Here is a 27828-nt window from a genome sequence, read left to right on the forward strand (position 1 = left end):
TGATATCAAGATTCAAGATAGCTTTATTTGTCATCCAAAAAAACGATTTTTTTTTTGGACGAAATTCGGTCACCCACAGTCCAACAATAAAACATTAAATTAGGCACATTACACAATAAAGCATTAAAATAGGCAAATTACACAACCCCAAAAACACACAAAAAAAAGAAACATCCATCACAGTCAGGTTGTTGTTGTGGCTGTAGGCCGCACCGGACGGTGAAAGGTCCGCAGCGGGCCGACCCAAGCCCTGCAATCCGGGGCGGGCGAACACGCTGTCGCTGCCGCTGTTGCTGCACATCGGGGCGGTCATGGCTCCCGACATTGAAGCCCCCGCCCAGCAGAGAGAAATCCCGCGGCTTATTTTAGGCCGCGCCGGACGGTGAAATGTCCGCGACCCAAGCCCCGCGACCTGGGGCGGGCGAACATGCTGCCGCTGCCGGAGCTCCCGATGTCGGCATCCACGCGGCCCGAGCCTAAGGCGAGTCGCAGCCGCTCCCGCAGCCTCCGAAGACGGCCGGCTCCGCTGATGGTAAGTCCGATCCGCGGGCTCTGCGAACCAGAGCCCTGGAGGCCGCCAGCTCCAGGAGTTGTGCCGATGGTAAGCCGCAGCAGGAACGGAGACACCACCCAGAAAACAAAGGTCGGGTCTCCGTTCGGAAGGGACACCTATTTACAATTTTACAGTTCCCCCCTCCCCCACACATAGTACACAAACACAAAAACACGACATCACATCGACAATTAAGACACAAAAAAACAATAAAACACAAAGACAAATGGACCGCAGGTAGGCCGCAGCTGCTATGGCAGCGCCGCCATTTTGTCCTTATCACTCCTTTTCCAGCTTTGTTCCATGTTCTTGTAGCAAGTGTTGCCTCATATATTACAGATCCACCTTCTCCTGGCCCTGTTCAGGACTCGCCTCATCTTCAATATTTTGAGATAAACTTAGTTCTTTCTCCCGCCCACTCCCTCCCCTCTTGCCACCCACTCCCTCCCCTCTTGCCACCCACTCCCTCCCCTCTGGCCACCCACTCCCACCCCTGCACCCTGGCTGCTCACGCTCCCCACCACCTCCTTCATATCTAATCTTACACAGCTCTTGCATTGCTGCCTTTGCAGATGCATCACATCCACCCATTGTCTTATCACTGTGGTCTTCTCATCTCATACGCTTGCTCCAAGTTTGACCACTGCACTTAACCACTTTCTAGCGCGGTTTAAAAAAGTTGTGCCTCATTTAGTGACACAGGTGACAATCACATAATCATAAAACCCAAACTGGTCAAATTCCAAAGCATCACATGTTGTTACATTATAAGTACTGTATAAATAAAAGTTGCTGAAAACAAACCAGCAGCATTGGTGGCAGGAGGTTGGTGCTGGTTGGGAGGAAATACAGAACACACATTAATACACAAATGCGAAATGCAGACGTTTACAACTTGCATTAAACTTCACAGCAGACAAGACATCATTACAAATGTCTGAAAGAGGCATGGATATTTTAATTGCAATGAGGAATGGGCAACTGCAAACCACCCAAGATGCGAGTCAAGGCCTTTACGTGACCCAGTTTGATTGATCACTTGTGTCAACCATGGTTACAAGAATTTCAACAACCCATTTGTAACTATGATAAAGCAAAGAAAAATGATCTAAGTGTTTTACATTGTAAAAACAATACCTCTGTACAGGGCAGCTCATGCAAGAATTAAAATTTGTTTTAACAATAATTTGCAATTAATGCATGCAACTTTAAAATAAATGGCTTTTAAAATGTTCTACATTCAAACAATAGCTAGCATCTAACTTTAACTCAAAAGATGGGTAAGTATACTCAATAAACAGTGCATTTATCAGCATTACTGTCACATTCTCATTTGGGATTTATCCAACGCATGATATGAGAAAAGTTCTTTCATTAAAACAGATGAAGCTATTTGAAATTAGAATAGCTACTTTTACACATTGCAGCACAATTGTGAAGGCTTTGAAAGGAAACAGCCTGGAATCTCTGAATTTTCAGTAAAGAGACCTCTAAAATTCAATTCCCATAAATACTTCCAAGATTACTGTAAAAACATTTTACCTAAAGATGTTTTTTTAAAAGATTTAGATCTAGAGATACAGCGCGGAAACAGGCCCTTCGGCCCACCGGGTCCGCGCCGCCCAGCGATCCCCCGCACATTAACACTATCCTACACACACTAGGGTCATTTTTTTTAACATTTGCCCAGCCAATTAACCTACATGCTTGTACGTTTTTGGAGTGTGGGAGGAAACCGAAGATCTCGGAGAAAACCCACGCAGGTCACGGGGAGAATGTACAAACTCCGTACAGACGGCGCCCGTAGTCAGGATCGAACCTGAGTCTCCGGCGCTGCATTCGCTGTAAGGCAGCAACTCTACCGCTGTGCCACCGTGCCAAGATTTAAAAACATTAGAAAAATATACACACAAATACTGGATATAAAAATGTCTTAAGCCATTATTCAAAACGTTAAGCTCCACTGAGAATGTATAATTTTTAACTAAAATTGCATTCTGTACATTGCGTTTTTACAAATATAGACAATTTAAATCTTATGACTAATAAGGTAGAATTTAAGAGTTTGTTCTCCATAGAAAATTCAAAGAATTGGGTGACAACTTTTATTACAGAAGAGCTATATTCAAATGTAACTTTAAATACTTGAACTTAGCAAATCAAATTCTGATGCACACAGTAATTAGAGCCAACCGCTCACAATGTGGCGCTGAAAATAAAGACAGGAGAGTGGGTATAATACAATGCATTTTATTAATAGAACATGATTAAAATATTCTGAGGTAACCTTGTTAGCTCACCACTACATTAATGACAGCAGTCATGAACTATAAGACTTTACAAATACGGTCAAACAATTTAGTTAAAACATCTGAAAATGGAGTGTAGGATTTTTCTGAGAGAGACACTATTCACCGTTAACATAAAAGTTGTTTCTAGTTACTGATGAAAAGCTGTAGTAGGGACAATCCTGGGGCCCTTTCAAGGCAACTTCATTCAAAGTCATCCTACAAGGTGAACTCAAAAACATACTCTGCAACTGTGTTTAAAATGTTACTAGATGTCTTGATCAAAGTACTGAATGAGTGTTTCAGGAAACCATGAGAGGAAGTTTTAATCTCAGTCATTTGCAGCAGTGTAGTTTTGCACATGGTGCTATCAACTAATTTATTTAATTTTAATATTGATTAGCCACTAAATCTAAATTTATAAATTTTAGTTTAAATAAGTCAAATATTTTGATTAGCTTAAACACTCCGCCCCCTTCAACAAAAACTTGAAAACTGATGGTGTTATCACAAGTAAAAGACTTCCAATTGTCCTTCATTTTCAATATTGCTAAGGCACATAACATACAGCCGCAGATGACACTTTGAGCTTGCAAATAAATAAGGTCCATCTGTTTAGAGCCCTAAATAGAACTAAATATGCGGATACAAGGGACAGAGAAATGTTACATGGCTTACCATTTAAAATAAAAGGGTATTTATTTTTTACTAATACACATCGGAACAGTTACCAAACACTTCAGTTGAAAACTGTTCACATTCACAATTTTAAAGTACATGTTTCATGGTACAGTTAGCTAAGTGAAAATCCAGTTTTGACAGCAGGCCCCAGATTATGATTCTTGCAAACAAAGAATGTGATAGAGCACTATCAAACAGTTTGCATGCTACCAGTAATTCCTCGATTTACAAATGACTGATCTATAATTTTTTTGCTATAACAGTACTGACTCTTTGGGGTATAGATCTTCAACTTTTGAAGCTGTTTTTTTGTGATAACGAAAAGCCACCATTCTCCTGACAAAGAAACACTTCATTTACCAAGAACCCACCCCGTTTGCAAATCCAGGTATTATTGTAATGCCCCCCATGGTTGGGAGCATAATAAAAAGCTAATGAATAATTATCTATTTTGACTAAATCTTGAGACCATTTTACTAGCAGAAGCATGTTAAAGTTAAACATCAAATGTGTCAAAATAAGCTTACATTCCGTCAGATCTGTTTAGTTTTAGTGTGTATAAGACAAACATTCAAAGTTATTTTTCAGAACTTAAATCAGAATTTAATAAATCTATAATGTTCTTGCTGAAATAACACAATGAAATCCCTTCCTTCAAAGCAGGACAAAAGTATGAAAAATGATTATGAAAAGTATACCCAATCACATAGGCACAAACCTCAGAGCCCTGAAACTCTGAATACAAATTGCCCTCCTATAAAAACTACGTAGTTATGCACAATCTATGCTTCATCACAGTACTTGAAAGAAGAGGAAATACCATTTTTCATCAGAAAGTACATTTTTATAACTTGTGTGTCAACTGACTGTCAAACTTGTATTTTTATGGCAGTTGCTGCTAAAGAATTTCTTAATGTCCCTGCAAAAAGTGCAAAAAGATTTCAGAAGTGAAACGATTCAGAATTACAGAAAGGCCCCATTATGTTGCGTCTTCCGTCCAAAATGCTTCACAAAATAGAACTTTGTGGCTGCGCGTGATTTAAGAAATTCTCAATGAAATAATGCCATGCCAACTTCTGATCTGCAGTCTGCCAATAACATTCTCTTAAAGAAACACAGTTCACGTACGCATCAGACAACGAATGCTGTAGCAGTATCTTTGCAAAGAATGCACTTGGAACCCGTTTTGCAGGACTACTGGAAAATAAAGCCAGGTTGAGGAGGATGTTGCCCTGCTTTCTGAGCGGCAGGTGGATAAGGTGGCCTGTACTGGAGCGGAGTCGCGAAGGTTGGAGGAGTGTTCCCCGATCTAGGTGGGATGGGAGGGAAAGAAGGGACAGGGTATGGCGGTACCAATGTTGGTCCCAGGGCCGCACTTGTAAAAGGGGTGGGAGAGGCTCCCACTTGAGGCGGTAGTGGTGGAACCCTCCGAGGCATCACGGTGGGAGCGTTGCATTCTGCAGCGGTGGAATTCCAGGTTGTCTGTGTTGGCTCGGGTTGCTTTTGTGCCTGGGGTAACTGGGGCAACTGGGGCCGGATTAACCTTGGCCCTTTTATGACCATTTCTTGCAGCTTCTCAATTTTTACCCGCCGTTGATGTGCCAGTTTGCGTTTGGTTGGATACTGCTCAATAAACACATCCAAGGGTACTTCACCGTCTAGAAAATCTTGAGCCATGATCTAAAAAAGTAGAGATTAAAACAATCAATTGTTTGATCAGTAATAAAAAATGCAGATGCTATGATTTAAAAAAAAATTGTTTTGAGATTCAGCACGGAAACAGGAACTAGTTCTGTGTTATTCTACTTTCTCATCTACTCCCTACACACCAGGGGGAGTGTAAGAGGCCAATGAACCTACAAGCCCCACATACCATTGGGATGTAGAAGGAAATCAGCGCAATGCAACAACCTCACATGGCCACCAGAGTACATGCAAACATCGTACAACACCAAGGAAAGGATTGTATCCGGACCTCTGGTGCTGAGAGGCAGCAGTTCTACCAGCTAAGTCACAATACCGCCCTTATAAATCTGAAATAGCAAAATGCTAGACACAGTTTGATCAGACTGCATCTTTGGACATGGTGGTTTACAGCCTTGAACAAGACTGGAACATTTTCAAAAGGTAATGAGATGCTGATGGGAGTTAGGGGACAGGGAGGAATGAAAAAGCCAGGTCTTGGATTAGGCTAGATGTGATTAAATGATAATGATGCACAGCAGAAAGAGACAAGATGGGTCAGCTCAAGGAATAAATGGGAATAGTGGAATGATGATCTAAATTAGTTGAATCCATTCAAGTCTGGGTGCAATAATGTGCTGATATGAAAGTCATGTTCACGAGTTTAGGTAGAACGCTGGAAAGGTGGAACCAAATAAGAACCAAATAGTCAGATGAAACACAGACATGCCACGTCTTTCATTTTGTGATTGATGCCCCAATATGGCTCTGTAAGAGGCAAGCAAGAAATTTAAATTAGAGCAACTCAATTAACTTTTCATCTGAAGATAATATTTGAGAATGCAGAGAACTGGTGAAGGACAAATTTAGCACGACCTGCATTTGCAATACTGTGGACAGGAAAGCAGAAAAAGAAATGGAATGTTGAAAGATGAAGAAAGGGATTGACGCATATGGTGAAGGGGTGCGTTAGAAATAGTGTACAATCTGTTAAACACAGGCAGGAGATATGGAAGACTAGGACAAGAGCTCTTTATTCTGGTTTTGGAACATAAGTGATGAATGCTTAACTGCAAGAAATGGCATGAATGCTGTTGAGGTCATGTCATTCATAATGAAGGGGAAGCCTTAGAAGCAGTGGATTCGACAGAGATAAAACAGGAAGAGAGTCAGTAGTTTTGCTTGTGACGTGTACCGAAGTACAGTGAAAAACTTTGTTGCATGTTACAGTCAGCAGAAAGACTATACATGATTATCATCATCATCATCATATCATCATATATATACAGCCGGAAACAGGCCTTTTCGGCCCTCCAAGTCCGTGCCGCCCAGTGATCCCCGTACATTAACACTATCCTACACCCACTAGGGACAATTTTTACATTTACCCAGCCAATTAACCTACATACCTGTACGTCTTTGGAGTGTGGGAGGAAACCGAAGATCTCGGAGAAAACCCACGCAGGTCACGGGGAGAACATACAAACTCCTTACAGTGCAGCACCCGTAGTCAGGATCGAACCTAAGTCTCCGGCGCTGCATTCGCTGTAAAGCAGCAACTCTACCGCTGCGCTACCGTGTCGCCCTATAATTGAGCCTTCCACTGTCCAGACACAGGATAAAGGGAATAACAATCCATCCTCAATACTAATCCATCCTCAAACAAATAGTTATGAAAAAGAGGATAATCAGGGCGGATCATGTGACGGTGTGAAAAATGGGATTTTCTCAGTTCATCATAAGAGGTGGAAAAGTCAAATACAGTCAATGTAGCTGAAAGTGGTGATGAATGAAGGGAATGACAAGAATGGGTCTTCTCATGCAGATGGTGGTAAGACTGAACATCACTGTTGGAAAAGGAAGCTGGAAATTAAAAATTGCAAGGGGGTTGTACTGGACATAGATGTGGGTGGGAAGAGATTAGACAATAAGGTGAGGAAAAGAATGGAGAAAATGTTGGGCATGATTTCTCACAACTGCCTCCTGCCTTTGTGACAACTTAATGTTTGTCATTATCATGGAATTACTAGGACGATGCCCCTGTTTACAGTACAGGTTGTGTGGCCTCTTTTGGTCAGAATGACCTCAGAATACACAAAACAAGAACCAAAATGGGGGAAGGAACTCAGGATTAAGAATTTAAATCGTGTCACACTTGCATGTCACACTTACCAGATATCGAAGATTACCAGCATGGAAGATAACCAGATATTCCATATGCAGAAATAGTGCAACATTTGAAGAATAAAACAGCACCACAGCAAATAATTACATTGCATTTTCTATACCTGGTTTATAAACAAAGAATCAGGGGACTTAGACTTTAGACACAGTGTGGAAACACACCCTTCAGCCCACCGAGTCCGCACCAACCAGCAATCACCACAGACACTTACAATATCCTACATATTAAGGACAATTTACAATTTTACCGGTCTATTAACCTAGAAACCTGCACGTTTTTGGAGTGTGGGAGGAAACCGGAGCACCCGGGGAAAACCCACACGGTGATGTGGAGAACGAACAAACTCCGTACAGACAGCACCATGGTCAGGATCGAGCCTGGGCCTCGGGCACTGTCAGGCTGCAATTCTACCATTGCACCACTGTGCCTCCCAGCAGGAAACTTCAAAATGAAATGCCATGGCCCATTTGACCACGTGGAGCACAGATTATCCTGGTCGAATTCTTTTGGAATGCCTCCCACTTCTACCTCAACAATTAAGGGCAATGATTGTCCTATTAAAAGGACACCAAACACAACTGCGCTTAGTCAGCTCAAGAGTTAATGTCAGTGATCCAGTGTTTCATAGCCTGTATAGTTTACTGAGCAAGCGACTTGCATAAACTGAATCATGAGAAATCCACCTCAGTTTCCTCTTCAATCTTTGCCCCTTCAGTCTGTAGGAGTGCAAGTAGCGTGTCCAGGGAAGTGCCACCGGATTGACTTTCTGTGAAGATGAAGAGAAAAATTGTTTCAAAGTCAAATTTCCACACTGATAATTTTAGATTTTAAATAATGAATTCCAACGCTTTTTAAAAAAAAAATGGGTTAAATCCTGCAAATGCACTTAAATTTTACTTGGGAAAGGCACATAACATCTGCAACATGAGTGTTCTAATGAGTTCATTAATTTTTAAGTTTAGTTTAATAAAGCGTGTAAACAGGCCCTTCGGCCCACCGAGTCCACGCCGACCAGGGATCCCCACATATTAACACTGCCCTACGCACACGTGGGACAATTTTTACATTAATACCAAGCCAATTAACCTACGTCTATGGAGTGTGGGAGGAAACCAAAGACCCCGGAGAAACCCACGCGGTCACGGGGAGAACGTACAAACTCCATACAGACAGAACCCGTCATCAGGTTAAAACCCGGGTCTCTTACGCTAAAAGCGCTGCAAGGCATCAGCTCTACCGCTGCACCCCGAGCCGCCCAGTACAGATCTATTCAACTAATTGCATCACCGATAGTAAAATGTTGGAACAAAATTCCATTGCCCATTTCCTTTGCTTCCTTAGTTCCACCTGCTTCAAAGCTTATTTGATACTCTAAACCGATGGAGCATTCTGTCTCAACTACCATCCGTGTTAAAGCATTGAATGACCCAGCAATGATCATTCCCCAGCTTCACGGGCATTTTACGTTATTAGTCAGATGCTGACAGGCAGAAAGAAAGAGCTTCATGCAATTCACTCAACACTAATAATCTCTATACCAAGTCCCCTTGGCCTTTTCTGCAATTTCTTATCCTTCTTGCCAAATATCTGAAGTAGGGATGATTGCTTATGCTTACACAACATTCAGTGCCATTCGTGACTCCTCAGACAATGAAATAATTTACGACCAAGTGAAATAATACCTGGGCAATATTCAGGCCAGGGCTGGTAGGTGGCTGACAACAAGTGCCAAGCAATGACATATCCAAATAAATAATCCAGCTACCATCCTAACTTTTACCGGCAGTACCATCATTAAATCCCCCACTCTCATCCGGGAGTTACCATTGACCAGAAAGGACCTGGAGTATTCATTTATACACAATGTGGCTCCAGGCAGGTCAGAGGCTGCAGGGTGTCCTGCAGAGAGCAACATGCCTTTAAAATCCACAAAGCTTGTCCACCATCTAACAAGGCTCAAGTCATGAGCATGATGGAATACTCTTCAATGACCCGAGTTCAGGCTATTTTGCTACATTTTTGCTGGAAAAAAAGTTTAACAAAGAATTTGCCTGGACCCAATGGTCAATTTCAAATTTTCTTTTCAAAAGAATCACACAAAATAGAGACAAGCTTTTATAATGATGTTTGTTTTTGAAATACCAGCTTTAGTTACTACTAAGTGTAAAACGTCCAATAAGTTTAGCTAAACATTTACTACATAAGATGGAACAACTTGCACCTAATGTTTTGCTCACTCTGACCGAGGTGGAGTACAATACTGACCAATAATGTCCAGAAATATCCTACTAACTAATCTGTTGGAATGTGCAGCAAGGCGAAGACACTCGAGAGGCATATAGGGAACAGCAGCCTTAAAGCACACAAATGGACAGAAAAGACAGAATCTTGCCAATTCAGAATTCAATCTCAGTTCTATTGCAAGGCAAAAATTGAAACTGTGATCGATACTGAACTGGCAATTTCACACCTGGAAGGAATAGTAATTGATAGAAAGGAACAAATATAATTGGAAGTAAATACCCACCTTCTAGAATGGCACAGAAAGGAAATGCAGGCACTGGAATAAATACTTTCTACAGTATTTGAAACAATACTACATGAAAATTGGTTTGTCAAATGAATGCCAGGATACGTTACATTGCAAAGGTATGCCCTTGTACTTTAAATTTCACTTCAGTTAACAACAATTAACCTGGGCTCACTATACTAGTAATTATGCTGCAGCAATGCAACTTTCCCTCCACGACTGAAAGATTTGGTATCGATTTTTTAATTTTGCTATCAAAAGTTGTGTCAATGAAAAATAAACAATTCCTCACCTCTTCACAGTTCCATCATTCATTTCTGCAAGTTAAGTGCAAGAAAGCATGTTCATGCATGCAACATTTCAACTGTTAATCATCGATTTTGCATCACACCCCCAGAGCTAATCAATATAGCAACTACTGCACAGACACAGACCTAATTGCCTTAATAATACTTTTCATGCTATGTTAGTTTGATTTGAATTCCAACTACTAAATCAAGCAGATTTCACCCTCCCACAAAAAAAATAAGGATAATTTATAATTCAACAGTATTTTCAGATTATTTAGGGAACTCCTCTCAAACTGAAGGGCCTAATCTTCCTTGCTGTCTGTTCAAAAATGAGCCCATTCGCATTCAGCTACTTCATCAAAAGCAAATCCTGACCTTGAGCAGACCTGCTCCATAACCAAGCTTCACTGAGCAACAGATGACGTTGCATGTCACTGTACTCCATTGTGAACTATGCCAGATCAGTGGTGGAGACCAACATTGCTAGGATTAACCAGCATTACTGTTGGGAAGGCACATTAAACACCTCTCTGGTCCTGCTGTGATCTGATCCGGCATAGGATGGCCCCTTAACAGAAGCATCCACGTCGCGGGGCTGGAAACTGGAAGTGTCCTGAGCTAATTCTGCCACCACCATCATCTATTGTACAAGTGATGGCTCCCAGCTTCACCAGAAGCTTGCGCCTTTTTCAGGACGGACGATGACAGTGATGTAACATTTGAAACATGGATGATGGACACGAAAGAAGATCTGGCATAGGATTACTAACCATAGTCACAATAGCGAGGTGCTTCTAGACATGCTGATCAAGAAGCCAAGGGTAAAACATTTCTATTTGATTCACTTAATTTTAAAGTTTTCCAAATAGTGGAAACAATAACGTTAAAACAACCATTAAAAAAAAAAAGGTTAGTTAAGGCTTGCAGTTAGGGTATTTCCAGAGCATCTGCACTATGCTGCTCAAGGCCAAATCACCCTCGCGACTCATCGCTCGACTCCAGGGTGCCGAGGGCCAGCACGATGGGGGACAGTTGTAGGAATTGGACAGGAGGACATGTAGAGACCACAAGATGGCATGTCAGGTCCAGCAGGTCCCAGGCCCCATAGCTCATGTTAGCTAATATTGGCTAGTTAACATTATACACCATTTACACCTCACCTCCAGGCTCAGAGTTCAAAACAGATAGTGGAATTTCCAAAATCATTTTAAGCTCATGTTCTTGACTCCCTCAACATGATAATACTAGAAATGAGGAACTGCAGACACTGATTTACAAAAAAGTGCTGGAGTAACGCAGGTCAGGTCGCACCTCTGGAGAACATGGATATGTGATGTTTCGGGTTCTGACAACTATCCATGTTCTCCACAGTAGCTGGCTGACGAGTTACTCCAGCAGCTTTTAATGATAATAATGCTGCAACCAGTAATGCCTATGAAATGCATACAGACTGCAATTCTGTTAACAAGTAAACAGTTATGGCATTCACAATTGCTTCCATCTTCAGCAGATGGAGTTCTCAACTCTTTTCTGCTTGCATTTGAGGAAGAAAGGTTTTCTCCCGAGTCAGAAGAGCATCAAACATGATGCCAAGTCTCCTCTGTCTGCACATGATCCATATCCCTCCCTATCCACGTGTCCATCTCAAACCCTCTTAAAATGTCACTATCACAACCACCTGAACCCATCACACCCATCATACTCCTTTAAACTATGCCCCTCACTTTTTAACACTGTCTTCTAGTCTTTGATATTTCCCTTTTGGGAAAAGGTTCTGACCGTCCACCCAATCTTTGCCTCTCAATTTTCAATATTTCTATCAGGTCATCCTCAACCTCCAACATTCCAGAGAAAACAATCCGTGTTTGTCCAACTGCTAGTAGCTAATGCCATGTATTCTGGCAAACAACATATTCTCATTGTGTTAATCAGCAGAATGTTCTATTATCACAAAATAACAGGATAAATTTATCCCTTTAAGAGGCTAAAACAGCATTAATTATAATTTACTGAAACAATCTGTCTTATCTTAAAAACACTATTGATTTAGTCATCATTAATAGTGAATAGTTAAATCCCAGCATATATTCCTATGACAACTTCTGTCAATTCTTTCTAAATCACGCACAAATAGTCGTATACTCCATCTTCGAACTCCCCAAGAACAAAACTAATCTTGTCCATATAATAATTTGACTAAAATTAAAGCTTGCAAAATCGAAAAGGTACATCTTTGACATGGAGCTGTATTAAATGCCATCTGAATGCTATCTGAATATACACACAAACATTCCTCCCTTTAAGATCCATTCCGCAATGTTAGATCACTGTACCTTGTGACAAATTTTGTGACACTATAAAAAGATAGCTGAAACACCGTACTGCTAATGGAGATATTGGCAGTAGTACAAAATACTCTAACTATTCCCTTCCAAATGTAACACCTCAAAATGTGGTTCCATGAACAATTGAACCGATACTGCATCCTGGCTCAGTTCATTAGAGTAATGTTAAATGAACAGGACTACTTGTAGTAAAGAGCAGGGCAGCAAAAAATTGTTCATCTGTGGGAATCCTGTCAAGTGACTTTAAGATCCATTCCACAAAGTGGTGTGCAAAAATCTTTCAATGAAAAATCATGGAATGGTTTCCTATTTTTTTCATCCAATGGCTTAGAAAACATTAGGCAAATCCTCTCCATCTGAAACAAGAGGATTGCAGCAATATAAAGCAAAGCAGTGGTAAGTCTCTGAATATTTTATAAAGGTTTAATTCACTTCATGGTAATGGCAAAATTCCCTGGTGACTGTGATGCATCTGAGCACTTGAGGTATATGTAGTCCCTGATAATGTTCTTTTAAAATGTTTTATGATGGCTTTTCATGTACTTTGATCAGTGACAGAACATGAATGGAGATTAGCAGGAGAAGGGAAAAGACATTGTGGCCTTCCATCACAGTGAGGAGAGGACTGGAGGAGACTCACTGTGATGGATGTTTTCTTGATGGATGTTTCTTGTGTGTTTTGGGGGTTGTGTAATTTTAATGCCTATTTTGATGCTTTTGTTGTTGGACTGTGGGTGACTGAATTTCGTCCAATTTGGATGACAATAAAGCTATCTTGAATCTTGAATCTTGAATCTAGATGTTTTACAAAGGTTAGAACAATAGATTTGCATATAATGCCTGTCACTGCAATCCAATGTGCCTAATAGCCAATTTTTCCACTACCGAAGTAGTGTCAGCCTAGATTTTTGCACCCCACTTTGTGGAATGGATCTTAAAGTAGAGGTCTCTTGCCATGACAGGATTCCCACAGATGAACAATCTTTTGCTGCCCTGCTCTGTGCTGCAAGTTGTCCTGTTCTTTTAACATTACTCCAATGAATTGAGCCATGATCTCCAAGCTCCCAAGTAAAACATGTTTAATTCTTCATGGTTAAAAGGGATGTCCAAAGTACAGTTAGAGCCTGTATTTAGGAAGCAGAAACAGTTTTGCATATTACTCAAACACATTGATTGTAAAGAAAATTAAAGGGAAAGACAGAGAAATATACTGAGCATTTGCATCAAAATGCAATGAAGTGTTAGACGGCTATACTGAATGCCAAAACATTTAAAAGTGTATTTACAAGTGAAACTCTTTAAAGCATGTGCGCGCTACAGTTAAAGGAGACTCAAAAAGTTACCTAATCTTGATTTCCTCATTTGATATGCTTCATACAGTGTCCGTAGTTGTTGGTATTTCCTGGTTAATTGGAGTTTCAAGTCGTCCAATTTGGGGTGATACTGCAGATTCTGTTCTGCTAGACTATGGTTACTAGCAAGATTCATGTCTTTATTTGGTTGTATATTCTGCAGCTGAAAAACAAAGATTAAATTGTTAGCTTTGTATTATATAACTAGACTTGAATTATAAAAAAGTCCAAGAGGTTAATCGGTTGCTCTTTCGAATCCTGCTGTGTAGGTACCTTTATGCTTGGGATTTGAGGCATTGCCCACAGCATCACAGCCTTTAGCTTATGGAAGCAGCATCGTGGAAACAAATGTCAGAGATCAAAGATGCATTTCCCAGATGTTGCAACAAAAATTGAGTCAATTACATTTTTTTTTGCAAAGATCACACGTTGCAACAGAATTTGAAGATTTGAGGAATGCTTGCAGCATTGAGAGTGGTTAAAATACCAAATTAGAATTCAGACCAGGGTTTAAACTCAAACAGCCATGGAATTTAAATTCAGTCAATAATTTGGAATTAAAAAGCAAAGCTAAGGCATCAATAATGATAATCACAAAACTACAAGATTAATTCATGAAAATGAGTAGGAACTGCAGATGAAATATGCAGGAAGGTACTGCAGATGCTGGTTTAAACCGAAGATAAGACACACAAAATGTTGGAGTAACTCAGCCAAACAGGCAGCATTTCTGGAGAGAAGGAACAGGTGACATTTCAGGCCGAGACCCTTCTTCAGACAGTCAGTGGAGAGAGAAACTAGAGATATGGAAGCAGACGATGATCAAGGAAATGTAGAATGGTTCATTGTTGGCTATGGGCAAGGTGACGAGACATATAATCAGTAAAATTAATCAAGAGCACAGTGAAATTAGTCAGAAAACTAGGATGGGGGGAGGAATGGAGGGGGAAAGCAAGGTTTACTTGAAGGTAGAGGAATTAATATTCATACCACTGGGTTGTAAATGGCCAAGCAAAATACAAGGTGCTGTTCCTCCAATTTGCATTTGGCCTCTCACTGACAGTGGAGGCAGCCTGGGACAGAAAGGTCAGTATGGGAATGGGGGGCGGGTGGGGAGGGAGTTAAAATGTTTAGCAACCGGAAGATTGCAGGAAATTATATTTGCCATCCACACCCAGTCTGACTAATGTGGACAAACCTACCAATGCTTGAGTACCTCTGGAGCTGAGGGGTGATCTTAAAAGGTGTACAAAATCATGAAGGACAAAGATAGGATGAATGTGGTCTCTTCCCCAGGTTTTTCTTTTGGGGGGGGGGGGGCTGTGAGATCAGGAACCAGAGGGCATAGTTTAAGGCAGGATAAGCTAGTTTAAGGTGACACAGTGGTAGAGTTGCTGCCTTACAGCTCTTGCACACCGGAGACCCGGGTTCAATCCCGACTGTGGATGCTGTCTGTATGGAGTTTGTACGTTCTCCCCGTGGGTTTTCTTAGAGATCTTCGGTTTTTTCCCACACTCCAAAGAAGTACAGGTATGTATGTTAATTGGCTTGGTGTATGTGTAAATTGTCCCTAATGTTTGTGTGATAGTGTTAATGTGCGGGGATCGCTAGTCCGTGCGAACTTGGTGAACCGAGGGCCTGTTTCTGCACAGTATCTCTAAACTAAACTAGTCTCTTTGTCTGAAGAAGGGTCTCGACCAGAACCGTCACCCATACCTCTTCTTCAACGATGCTGCCTGTCCCTCTGAATTACTCCAGCATTGCATCTATCTTTGGTGCAAACCATTATCTGCAGTTTCTTCCCAAACACAAAATAAAATGGTGGCGCAGCGGTAGAGTTGCTGGAGTAATTCAGGTCAGGCAGCATCTCAGGAGAGAAGGAATGGGTGATGTTTCGGGTCGAGACCCTTCTTCAGACTGATGTCAGGGGGCGGGACAAAGGAAGGATATAGGTGGAATAAATAGTATAAGAAAATAACTGCAGCTGCTGGTACAAATCGATTTATTCACAAAATGCTGGAGTAACTCAGCAGTATAGGATATAGGTGGAGACAGGAAGATAGAGGGAGAACTGGGACGGGGAGGGGAAGAGAGGGACAGAGGAATTATCTAAAGTTGGAGAAGATCAGGTTGGTTAAGGGGGACTGAGCGAAGGCGTTGAGCGAAACGATCGTCGAGTCTGCGTTTGGTTTCGCCGATGTAGAGAAGTTGACATCTAGAGCAGCGGATACAATAGATGAGGTTGGAGGAGGTGCAGGTGAACCTCTGTCTCACCTGAAAAGACTGTTTGGGTCCTTGGATGGAGTTGAGGGGGGGGAGGTAAAGGGACAGGTGTTGCATCTCCTGCGGTTGCAGGGGAAAGTGCCCGGGGATGGGGTGGTTTGGGTAGGAAGGGACGAGTGGACCAGGGAGTTACGAAGGGAATGGTCTCTGCGGAACGCAGAAAGGGGAGGGGATGGGAAGTAGTGGGGTCCCGTTGGAGGTGACAGAAATGTTGGGGGATGATTTGTTGGATACGCTGGCTGATGGGGTGGAAGGTGAGTACGAGGGGGATTCTGTCTTTATTACGAATGGGGGGAGGAGGGGGAAGCAAGAGTGGAGCTGCGGGATATAGAAGACGTCCTAGTGAGAGCCTCATCTATAATGGAAGAGGGGAAGCCCCGTTTCCTGAAGAATGAGGACATCTCTGATGCCCTAGTGTGAAACACCTCATCCCGGGCGCATCCTGGGTTTCAACTAACCAGCAATTCAGATTGACCAATCATTTAAACAATGTGGCTACAAGGTACAAGAAATTATCCATCAATTCAGCTCTTCTTTTAAAGAGATGTGCTGCAACTTTTGCTTTTAACACTGATGCCTCATGCAGTAATATCTGATTACGGTCAAGAACATTAATAGAGGAGGGAGAGAGAAAACGGGAAATTATAGACCAGTTAGTCTGACATCAGTGGTGGGGAAGATGCTGGAGTCAATTATAAAAGACGAAATTGCGGAGCATTTGGATCGCAGTAACAGGATCGTTCCGAGTCAGCATGGATTTACGAAGGGGAAATCGTGCTTGACTAATCTACGGGAATTTTTTGAGGATGTAACTAGGAAAATTGACAGGGGAGAGCCGGTGGATGTGGTGTACCTCGACTTTCAGAAAGCCTTCGACAAGGTCCCACATAAGAGATTGGTGGGCAACATTAGAGCACATGGTATTGGAGGTAGGGTACTGACATGGATAGAAAGTTGGTTGACAGACAGAAAGCAAAGAGTGGGGATAAATGGGTCCCTTTCAGAATGGCAGGCAGTGACTAGTGGGGTACCGCAAGGCTCGGTGTTGGGACCGCAGCTATTTACAATATACATCAATGACTTGGATGAAGGGATTAAAAGTACCATTAGCAAATTTGCCGATGATACAAAGCTAGGTGGCAGTGTGAACTGTGAGGAAGATGCTATGAGGTTGCAGGGTGACTTGGACAGGTTGTGTGAGTGGGCGGATGCATGGCAGATGCAGTTTAATGTGGATAAGTGTGAGGTTATCCACTTTGGTGGTAAGAATAGGAAGGCAGATTATTATTTGAATGGTGTCAAGTTAGGAAAAGGGGACGTACAACGGGATCTGGGTGTCTTAGTGCATCAGTCACTGAAAGGAAGCATGCAGGTACAGCAGGCAGTGAAGAAAGCCAATGGAATGTTGGCATTCATAACGAGAGGAGTTGAATATAGGAGCAAAGAGGTCCTTCTGCAGTTGTACAGGGCCCTAGTGAGACCGCACCTGGAGTACTGTGTGCAGTTTTGGTCTCCAAATTTGAGGAAGGATATTCTTGCTATTGAGGGCGTGCAGCGTAGGTTTACTAGGTTAATTCCCGGAATGGCGGGACTGTCATATGTTGAAAGACTAGAGCGACTAGGTTTGTATACACTGGAATTTAGAAGGATGAGAGGGGATCTTATCGAAACGTATAAGATTATTAAGGGGTTGGACATGTTAGAGGCAGGAAACATGTTCCCAATGTTGGGGGGGTCCAGAACCAGGGGCCAAAGTTTAAGAATAAGGGGTAGGCCATTTAGAACAGAGATGAGGAAAAACTTTTTTAGTCAGAGAGTTGTGAATCTGTGGAATTCTCTGCCTCAGAGGGCAGTGGAGGCCAATTCTCTGAATACATTCAAGAGAGAGCTAGATAGAGCTCTTAAGGATAGCGGAGTCAGGGGGTATGGGGAGAAAGCAGGAACGGGGTACTGATTGAGAATGATCAGCCATGATCACATTGAATGGCGGTGCTGGCTCGAAGGGCCGAATGGCCCACTCCTGCACCTATTATCTATTGTCTAATAGTGTGAGCATGTACAAGTGACGTGGCTTTGATAATAAATAAATAAACATTCCTTTCTTATCTGCAGTAAAATGTCCAACAATTATAAATTGTGGTAAAATCCTGGAGCATTCCCCATGTGATACACTTTATAAAGTGCCAAGATTAGAAAAGTCAACTTAACTATGCAGAAGATCAAATAGCCTTTATGAAAAGAATGAACTCTGCTGCATAGACTGAAAACAAGGTGAAAGTACAGATTACACCCACCAATATCCAAATTCTCACGTTCCAAGCCAGCTGAATGACCTTAGCAATCCTGCAGTTAGGAAGCCCCATCTGCTGCCCAGCTTCCTAGTGCTAACTCCAAATTACACTGCAAGAAAGACTTTGGGCTTTAATGCTGAAGTGCACACTGTTACTTATCTCAAGTTCAAAGGGAAGTTCTAATCAGCCCACATTCAAAGATTTACAAAATAAATATCACATCAAAGCAAATCAGAAACAAAACATAGCGCAGTCATTACCAAGAAATAGATGACATTTTATTTCTGTTATCAATATTAAATTCATCTATTATTTTGCCCCTCCACCTCCTGGGTTACAATTGCCTGATTTATGGACACCACCTGCATGAGCAAGCTCCCATTAAACTCAGAAGTACAATGTACTTACATACACTTGTTCCTACCAATGGCAGAATTAGCTTCCTCTCCTTCCACTTTTAATCATTGTTCTTTTCCATCGGTCTCGTGTGCTTTTAATGCCATTGGTTACAATATTGTGGAGGGATAATTATTAGTGTAATTTTGTAGATTTCCCAATGTGCAGACAAGATCAACTTAAGGACTCTGGAAAATAGTCCCATTCATTACCCAGGGTGGTCAGCACTACATTAAAAATAATAATTTTTGGTTTGCACGTTTACATCTGTGCAATTCAAGTACTTAGCATAAATGCCTTTAATGCGCATTACGATTCATGGTTATTCCAAGATATAAATGACTAAAATCACTTGACCAGCTTGAATTTATACAGCACACAATCATGCCCTTTGGCCTCCCAAGCCTATGCAAACCATCACACCTAGCTATACCGTCCCACTTGCTTACATTAAAATTCCATACCCCTCCCTGCCTTGCTCATTCAAGTACCATTTCTTAATTGCCTTCACCATTATCTCTGGCAGCTCATTCCAGATACCAGGGGTTGCTTCCTTTAGGAGGATTGAAGGGAAAATTAATTGAAATGCGAAAATTAGCACATTCAATCTCAGTTATCTTTTTTGTAGAAAGGCTTAAATAGGGCATAGGCTACAGAGATTTTAGAAGAGAAGAAATGTACATAAAGGAGAGAAAGTCTCCAGAGTTAAAACCTACAGGACCTCCCGGGTTATGGCAGGACGTCGTTCATGAGAACTGCTTGTAACACAGAAGGGTGGAAATGTGGCCAGCTGGCAATATATTTAAATTCAAACATGGGCCAACCAAGGGCAACATGCTGTTAAACAAGGGCATTTAACCCAACCAGACTTCTCTGCAAGGTGCAATAAGATTCATAGAAACATAGAAAATAGGTACAGCAGCAGGCCATTTGGCTCTTTCCGCCAATTCAATATGATCATGGAATCCAAAATCAGTATCCCGTTCCGGCTTTTACCCCAAAATCCCTTGATTCCCTTAGCCCTAAGAGCTAAATCTAACTCTTGAAAACTACGTTCCTACGAAATGAGTTCCCACACAACAGGACATCCGTGCAGCACACAAATCCATCCCTGCCAGACTCCCAAATGCTCGCTCATGTGCACGGGCTGTGCAGTGAGTGTTTGTAATATGGGGCCATGCACCCGAAGTTCTTTAAACGACTACACTGACAAGTGGAATTGAATAAAACAAACATGCGGCTGGTTCTCTTCAGTTCGGGCAATTTTCTAGAAATTTAGAATTATGATTTTGTATTTTTCAAACTGGAATGTAAAAATTATTGCGAGTAATATTACACTCATAGTTTAAAAAGCTATGCCAAATTAATTTTAGTCTAAAAGTACAACTGCTCCACTGTTGTACATTTTCCTCTCCCAAACAATTTCAGTTATATCACTTGCTTATAACTTGTTCAACAATGAAGAGGACTATTCAGTTTTCATTGAATAGATTTTCCAGTGCCTTTCATTACACTTGTTAAATCATTCAGCTATTTATAGTTGAAATAACCACATTCAAATACTTACGTTCCACTGGCAGGAAAATATTTAATAACAGCAGACACAAATATCGCCCAGAGACAGGAGTCATAAAATCCAGGTTTTAAGGCTCTCAAAAAGTTACTTGATTTATCCATAATGCATTAATGGAAGAGTTTAAAAAGGCAACATAATCTTACTTATTCACCTGCCTTGTCTGGTGCTGCAGGATTCTACAATCCTAAACATTTGACTAAAATGTTGCTAAAATATTCTTTCTGATTTCCCCCAATGTACCTTCAGAAGGGGAGCCCTGCATAAAGAAAAATATTTTTGGGAAGATAGAAGTAGAAAAGAGACAAAGTATAAAGTTATTTAAATTTAGACAAAAATTCCAATCCGTTAACTGAGAGACTTCTGACATACAAACAAACCTCAGTAATGGTCCAATAGTCTGACATCAGTGGTGGGGAAGATGCTGGAGGCAATTATAAAAGACGAAATTGCTGAGCATTTGGATAGCAGTAACAGGATCTTTCCGAGTCAGCATGGATTTACGAAGGGGAAATCATGCTTGACAAATCTACTGGAATTTTTTGAGGATGTAACTAGGAAAATTGACAGGGGAGAGTCAGTGGATGTGGTGTACCTCGACTTTCGGAAAGCCTTCGACAAGGTCCCACATAGGAGATTAGTGGGCAAAATTAGAGCACATGGTATTGGGGGTAGGGTACTGACATGGATAGAAAATTGGTTGACAGACAGAAAGCAAAGAGTGGGGATAAATAGGTCCCTTTCGGAATGGCAGGCAGTGACCAGTGGGGTACCGCAAGGTTCGGTGCTGGGACCCCAGCTATTTACGATATACATTAATGACTTAGATGAAGGGATTAAAAGTACCATTAGCAAATTTGCAGATGATACTAAGCTGGGGGGTAGTGTGAATTGTGAGGAAGATGCAATAAGGCTGCAGGGCGACTTGGACAGGTTGTGTGAGTGGGCGGATACATGGCAGATGCAGTTTAATGTAGATAAGTGTGAGGTTATTCACTTTGGAAGTAAGAATAGAAAGGCAGATTATTATCTGAATGGTGTCAAGTTAGGAAGAGGGGATGTTCAACGAGATCTGGGTGTCCTAGTGCATCAGTCACTGAAAGGAAGCATGCAGGTACAGCAGGCAGTGAAGAAAGCCAATGGAATGTTGGCCTTCATAACAAGAGGAGTTGAGTATAGGAGCAAAGAGGTCCTTCTACAGTTGTACCGGGCCCTGGTGAGACCGCACCTGGAGTACTGTGTGCAGTTTTGGTTTCCAAATTTGAGGAAGGATATTCTTGCTATTGAGGGCGTGCAGCGTAGGTTCACTAGGTTAATTCCCGGAATGGCGGGACTGTCGTATGTTGAAAGGCTGGAGCAATTAGGCTTGTATACACTGGAATTTAGAAGGATGAGGGGGGATCTTATTGAAACATATAAGATAATTAGGGGATTGGACACATTAGAGGCAGGAAACATGTTCCCAATGTTGGGGGAGTCCAGAACAAGGGGCCACAGTTTAAGAATAAGGGGTAGGCCATTTAGAACAGAGATGAGGAAGAACTTTTTCAGTCAGAGAGTGGTGAAGGTGTGGAATTCTCTGCCTCAGAAGGCAGTGGAGGCCAGTTCATTGGATGCTTTCAAGAGAGAGCTGGATAGAGCTCTTAAAGATAGTGGAGTGAGGGGGTTTGGGGAGAAGGCAGGAACGGGGTACTGATTGAGAGTGATCAGCCATGATCGCATTGAATGGCGGTGCTGGCTCGAAGGGCTGAATGGCCTACTCCTGCACCTATTGTCTATTGAGCAACTAACATAATAATGCTATCAATTTAAGATTACAAATTATCGAGGCACAGTTCAACTCTCCAAAAGGTTTGAATGATTGTCCTCTAGGTAGTTTATGGTACAGATTGCTGTTGAAATAATCATTGACAATCTGCAACATTAACAGAATGTAGAAATAAACAAATCTGATGGGTATGGGCTCAATATCTTTGGAGCTTTCCACTTGACCGGTTTTATCAAAACGATTCATACAATTTAATTGGGCTTAAGTTTCCCAAGCACATGTTGCATGGCAACAATTTGAACCAACTCGCCCATCGTGATACAGTCGAGAGAAAGACACAATGCTGAAGTAATCTGTAGTTCCTCGTTATTAAAGCTTAGAGAGTTTACAGAGATACAGTGTTCAAACATGTCCTTCAGCCCATCAAGTTCGCGCCTACCACGATTACCCATGCACAAGTTCTATCCTTGGCATTATGGACAATTTACAGAAGCCAATCAACCTGTATGTCTTTGGGATGTCAGTGGACACTGAAGTATCCAGAGAAAACTCACGCGATCACACGAAGAACATGCAAACTGCATACAGACAGCACCTGTAATCAGGATTGAACCCGGATCTCTGCCGCTGTAAAGCAGCAACTCTACCACTGCGTCATTGCACTGACCTTTACATAACACAGTCCGATGCCTCTGTAATAAACAAACACGCTGCAGCATGTTCCCATTCCCATTTCCATTTCCCAGCCAAGTGCACATCTGATAAAGATATAGTAGAGGGGGTTCACGTGTAGACACCGCGCCTGGAATTCTCTTTATATTGTATTAATGATCTGTTAAAATCTACACTGATCTCATTACAGGTAATGAAACCAACACTTCCTGCCAATGTCATATGGGCATGCTTAAATGCAAACAATTTCATAGCTGGAGGATCCTGAAACTGAAGAAATTATGCCAACTTCATGAAAATTAGCTTGTAACCATCATACCACAATTTGCAGTCAGTCTCTGGAGAAAATGACTAATTGGCCCAGTGGATCTGCACTGCTGTTTGTCACATAAGCTTCCTCCCAAACTTTGCAGCTCCTTTATTCATCAAGTGCCTTAACCGCATTCCATATTCTTGCCATCCAAATAAACAAGGGTTCTTTTTGAATGTCCTACTGCATTAGTGACTGTCCTTTTATCACCTCAGGTTTGGATTTTCTCCTCATCTTCTGGCCAAAGGAAAAAAAACTCCAGTTTTTAATCTAACTTATCAAACCCCTTAATAATTTTAAGATACTCGCAACCTTCCTTAAAGTTAGTTCCCTCTGACTGGTCAATGAGTCTTCACCAATACCTAGTCACAGAGTCAGTCATACAGCACTGAAGCAGGCCCTGTGTCCCAACTCGTCCATGCCGACCAAGATGTCCCATCCAATTGTCCCATTTTCCCCACCCCTGGCTCACACCCCTCTAAATCTATTCTGTCAATGGACAAGTCCAAATGTCTTTTAAATGTTGATAATACACCTGGTTCAACTACTTCTTCTAGTAGCTCATTCTATATACCCACCATCCTCTGGAAATGTCGCCCTTCAAGCTCCTATTAAATCTTTTCCATCTCACATTAAACTTGTGCCATCTAGTCCTTGATTCCCCTATCCGAGTAAAAGACCGTGCATTCCCCTATTTATTCCCCTCATGATTCTATTCTCTACACCTCCAGATCACTCCTCAGGCTGCTGCACTCAAAGAAGAAACTCCTAACCAGCCCAACCTCTCCCCATAGCCCAGACCCAAGTCCCGACAACATTCTTGTAAACTTTAAACATCGTGACACTACTACACTGTCAATAAAACAGAAAATAGATGCTTTTCACAGATCTTAACTTTTTGAAAGAAAAACGTATGAATGTATATCTGGGTCTATTTAAGAATGTAGATTTTTTTCCCTACCTTTAAATGTTAGAGTTCTAATCATACAGTAAAACCATCAATTATATTAGAAAGTTACAGAAAAAGAAATTAATTACCAGTGATAAAGCCAAACCTATACTGATGGTCGTGACTGGTGATGTGCCAGGCTTAAAAGTAAACGCATGCTGGTTTACAACCAGTTTAGAACCAGCATAAAAGTACTTTCGAAACACAAGGAACTAGTTCTGTCTTTTACACAGAAAAAGTCAAAGGTAATCAGCAAATTGGATTGATGGATATTATTTGCAAGTAGCACAAATGATTGAGAAATTTTGTAGTAGTGCCCCACCAGTGTAGATATTCAAAAATAGAATTCAGATCATGGCTCTTGCCAAGAAAATCAAGCTAGATTCTCAATTTTCAGGAAGCATTTTGGCAGTCATTTGAACTACAAATACTATTTAGAAAAGAAAGGCAACATGACATTTTCTCCCTGCTTTGTTCATATGTACCCAAATAAATACAACCTAAATGGAATTTAAAAGCTATACTCTAATAGCATGGTATGATTCTGTGACAAGTGTATTCTGCTAAATTAACCAGGAAACAGAAGCACTCGTTACCTTTTCTGGTTAAAAAGATCACTGGAACGTATATACCAATTATATATTTACACACAACTTCATTCTTTTCGTCCGTCATGATGCTACTCAAAACATTTGATTTGGTAATAATTCTGGGAGCAGAGGCATCTTATCAATTCACAAAATCACCAGTTTAGCAGAAAATAATGTAAAAAACACCAGGGAGTTATGTGGAAAGATTTATAAATATATATATTTTTAATTGTCGAGAAGAAATAGTTAATAAACATTTCATTACCAGTCATTATCAAGTCTGACAATGTTTCACAGAGGACAACAAATAGCTCAATTCTAGAAGCCATATTAGTTCTTTAAATATGTAAGAAGGAACTGCAGATGCTGGTTTAAACTGAAGACATACACAAAAAACTGGAGTAACTCAGCGGGCAGGCAGCATCTCTGGAGAAAAGGAATGGGTGATGTTTCGGGTCGAGACTGAAGAAATGTCACCTATTCCTTCTCACCAGAGATACTGCCTGTGCCCGCTGAGTTAGTCCAGCTTTTTGTGTCTATCTTATTTCTTTAAATCATCGTCACAACTGTAGCCCCACTGCCATTATCCACCATTACTCTTTCAATTTCTCTGCTTGTGGATTCACCACCTATCCCCTCTAGACTTACATAAATATCACTCCCATTTTAACATAGCACCAGCGGCAAACTAATGATGTAAATATAAAACTGTACAGTGCAAAGCGCCATTGAATTGAAATTACAAGATTTTAGTAGTTTGAGTAGATTCGTTAAAATAAAATACCTAATCTCAAATACAATGCTGCAGTTTTTCAAATTATTTTTTTAAAAAGTACCTCTAGTTCTTGTCCAGTCCTCCCAGCTTCTAGGACCACTAATGAATGCTGTTTTTCTCCCACCAACCAAAGCAAAAGCAGAGTACATCCTAAATTTTGCAGCTACAAAATATTCTCATGTCAAAAACCACATTAATGGAGCTTCTGTGAAACAAGATGTGGTAAGCAAAGCAAAAACAACAAGATCTACCACGGGACAGGCAGCATCTCTGGAGAGAAGGAATGGGTGGTGTTTCGGGTCGAGGGTCTGAAGTAGTAACTCCTGCTATTTTGTGTCTATCTTTGGTGTAAAGCAGCATTTGTAGTTCCGTCCTAAACATTGAACATCAATGTTCAAACATCTGACATTTATGCAAAATTTCAGCCATTATATCATTCCTTCCATATCTCTAAACAATCTTTATTGGCATATCCTCCAATACAGGCATAGAGGGGGAGAACAGCTAAGGAAATGACTTTCACTGCAAGACTGACTTCCTGAAAATACTGACATGCCCAAATTCCCTATCCAATTTTCCAGAAGACAACATTGCTGCAATTGGTACAAAATAGTTCAATCATCAACTTAGGGGCAGTGACATTATAAACTATGTACAAGATTAAAATGCAGATGACCTCCACAGGTGCAGTAGGAAACAAAATACAAGTGAATGGGTAGATGATGTTTCAGGTCTAGACCCTTCTGACTATTTGGGGGGGGGGGGGGGGGGGGGGGGTTGGACAAAGCCTTCAAACACTCACTTGGCATTCACATGTCCTTCATTTTGATTTCATCTCCCCTCCCACCTGTATCTCTCTCTCTCTGGCTTTACATCTCACTCCACTTCTCTCCTTATCCACATCTCTTTGTATCCCTTTCAGCTCTAGCCTTTGTCACTTACTTCTCTCTCCAACTTTATATTTCACTCAAAAAAGACAAAATGTTGGAGTAACAGCAGGTCGGGCAGCATCTCTGGAGAATGTGAATAGGTGACATTTCAGGTCAGGTCCCTTCAGATATTTACATTTCACTCCACCTCTTCTCTCACCTGACACCCTTTTGTCTTCCTCTAGCCTTTGTCATTCCACCCATCTGCCAATTAACCCCCTCTCACCTGCATCCATCTGTCTTTGTCCCACCCATCTACCTTTTCCAGCTTTCTTCCCCCTTGTACAGACTGAAGTAAAGTCCCAATCAACAAGTTGTCTGCTCATTCTCCCCACAGATGATGTATGACTCACTGAGTTCCTCCAACGCTACGTTTTGTTCACGGTCCCAACATCTGCAGTCCAGGTAAAAACTCACTCCGACTCCACCCACCCGGTTAATCCCAAGGTTAGTTTCCTGGTTCTCAGCCACTGCAGAGGTTACTCGCAGCAACTGTTTATGAATCACACAGTAAACACAAGCAGCCTACTTACTGGCCCTTCACCAAGTTTACTCGTCGGAAACGTGGAACTAGTTGACACTGAGCAGCCAGCGTCGGTTCCTTCAGACCCCCAAGCCCAGGGAACTCGGCTCGGCCACTGCTCCATCTGCGACCGCCCAGGTCCGCGCCCCTCCCGGCCCCGCGTCTCTCTCTGGCTCTGCCCCCCTTGGTCCACGGACCTCCACCCTCGTCCCCCGTCCCTACTCCCACACCTTCTCCCCCCCCCCCCCCCCCCCCCCCCCCCCTGTCCCTACTCCCACACCTTCTCCCCCCCCCCCCTCCCTCTCTACCTGTCCCTACTCCCACACCTTCTCCTCCCCCCCCCCCCCCCTCTACCTGTCCCTACTCCCACACCTTCTCCTCCCCCCCCCCCCCCTCTACCTGTCCCTACTCCCCCCTCTACCTGTCCCTTCTCCCACTCCTTCTCTCCTCCGTCCCCTACTCTACCACTCCCGGTATCCCGTGTCCCCGCCCGTCTTGGCCCTGGGGCCCCATCTCTCCGCCCCAGTCCCGGGGTGTCCGCCCGCCCGCCCGCCCGGCCAACCCCGGTTCCCCGTCCCCGTGCCGGGTGCCGAGATCCCACCGGGCCCAACCCCGGCCCCCTCCGCCCCGGGCTCCTTGGCTTTGTTATCGCCCGCTCTCCTCCTAACGGCGGGCGGGCGAGCGAGCGGACTGACGGCGGGTCACCCACCTCCTCCAGCTGCTCGGCCATGTTGTTGAGCTTGTGCTCGTCCTCCAGCAGCTCGTGTAGTTCCTGCAGGCTGAGGGAGCTGAGGTCGGGCAGCGCCATGGCGACGGGCGACCCCCCTCCTCGCACCGCCACCGCCGGAAGTGTCGCCGCCGC

The 27828-nt window shown here is 42.3% G+C and overlaps 1 protein-coding gene across 1 annotated transcript; it reads right to left on the reverse strand.

Moving 5' to 3' along the window:
• Positions 1–2802: 2802 nt before the first annotated feature.
• On the reverse strand, positions 2803–27828 carry vps37ba (VPS37B subunit of ESCRT-I a). Its single transcript, XM_078421698.1, has 4 exons — positions 27676–27828; positions 13899–14070; positions 8074–8156; positions 2803–5202 (listed from the first exon to the last, which is right to left on the reverse strand). The coding sequence occupies exons 1-4, from the start codon at positions 27772–27774 to the stop codon at positions 4717–4719; spliced, it is 840 nt and encodes a 279-aa protein (XP_078277824.1). The 5' UTR covers positions 27775–27828; the 3' UTR covers positions 2803–4716.

Source organism: Rhinoraja longicauda, chromosome 25, assembly GCF_053455715.1.
Source record: "Rhinoraja longicauda isolate Sanriku21f chromosome 25, sRhiLon1.1, whole genome shotgun sequence".
Classification (NCBI taxonomy): domain Eukaryota; kingdom Metazoa; phylum Chordata; class Chondrichthyes; order Rajiformes; family Arhynchobatidae; genus Rhinoraja; species Rhinoraja longicauda.

Coding starts and splice junctions, on each gene's coding strand:
- vps37ba (XM_078421698.1), bottom strand. CDS start 27,774: ATGGCGCTGCCCGACCTCAGCTCCCTCAGCCTGCAGGAACTACACGAG. Junction 8,157..13,898: donor AATGAGGAAATCAAGATTAG/GTAACTTTTTGA, acceptor TCATCTTCACAG/AAAGTCAATCCGGTGGCACT. Junction 5,203..8,073: donor AGATTGAAGAGGAAACTGAG/GTGGATTTCTCA, acceptor CTACTTTTTTAG/ATCATGGCTCAAGATTTTCT.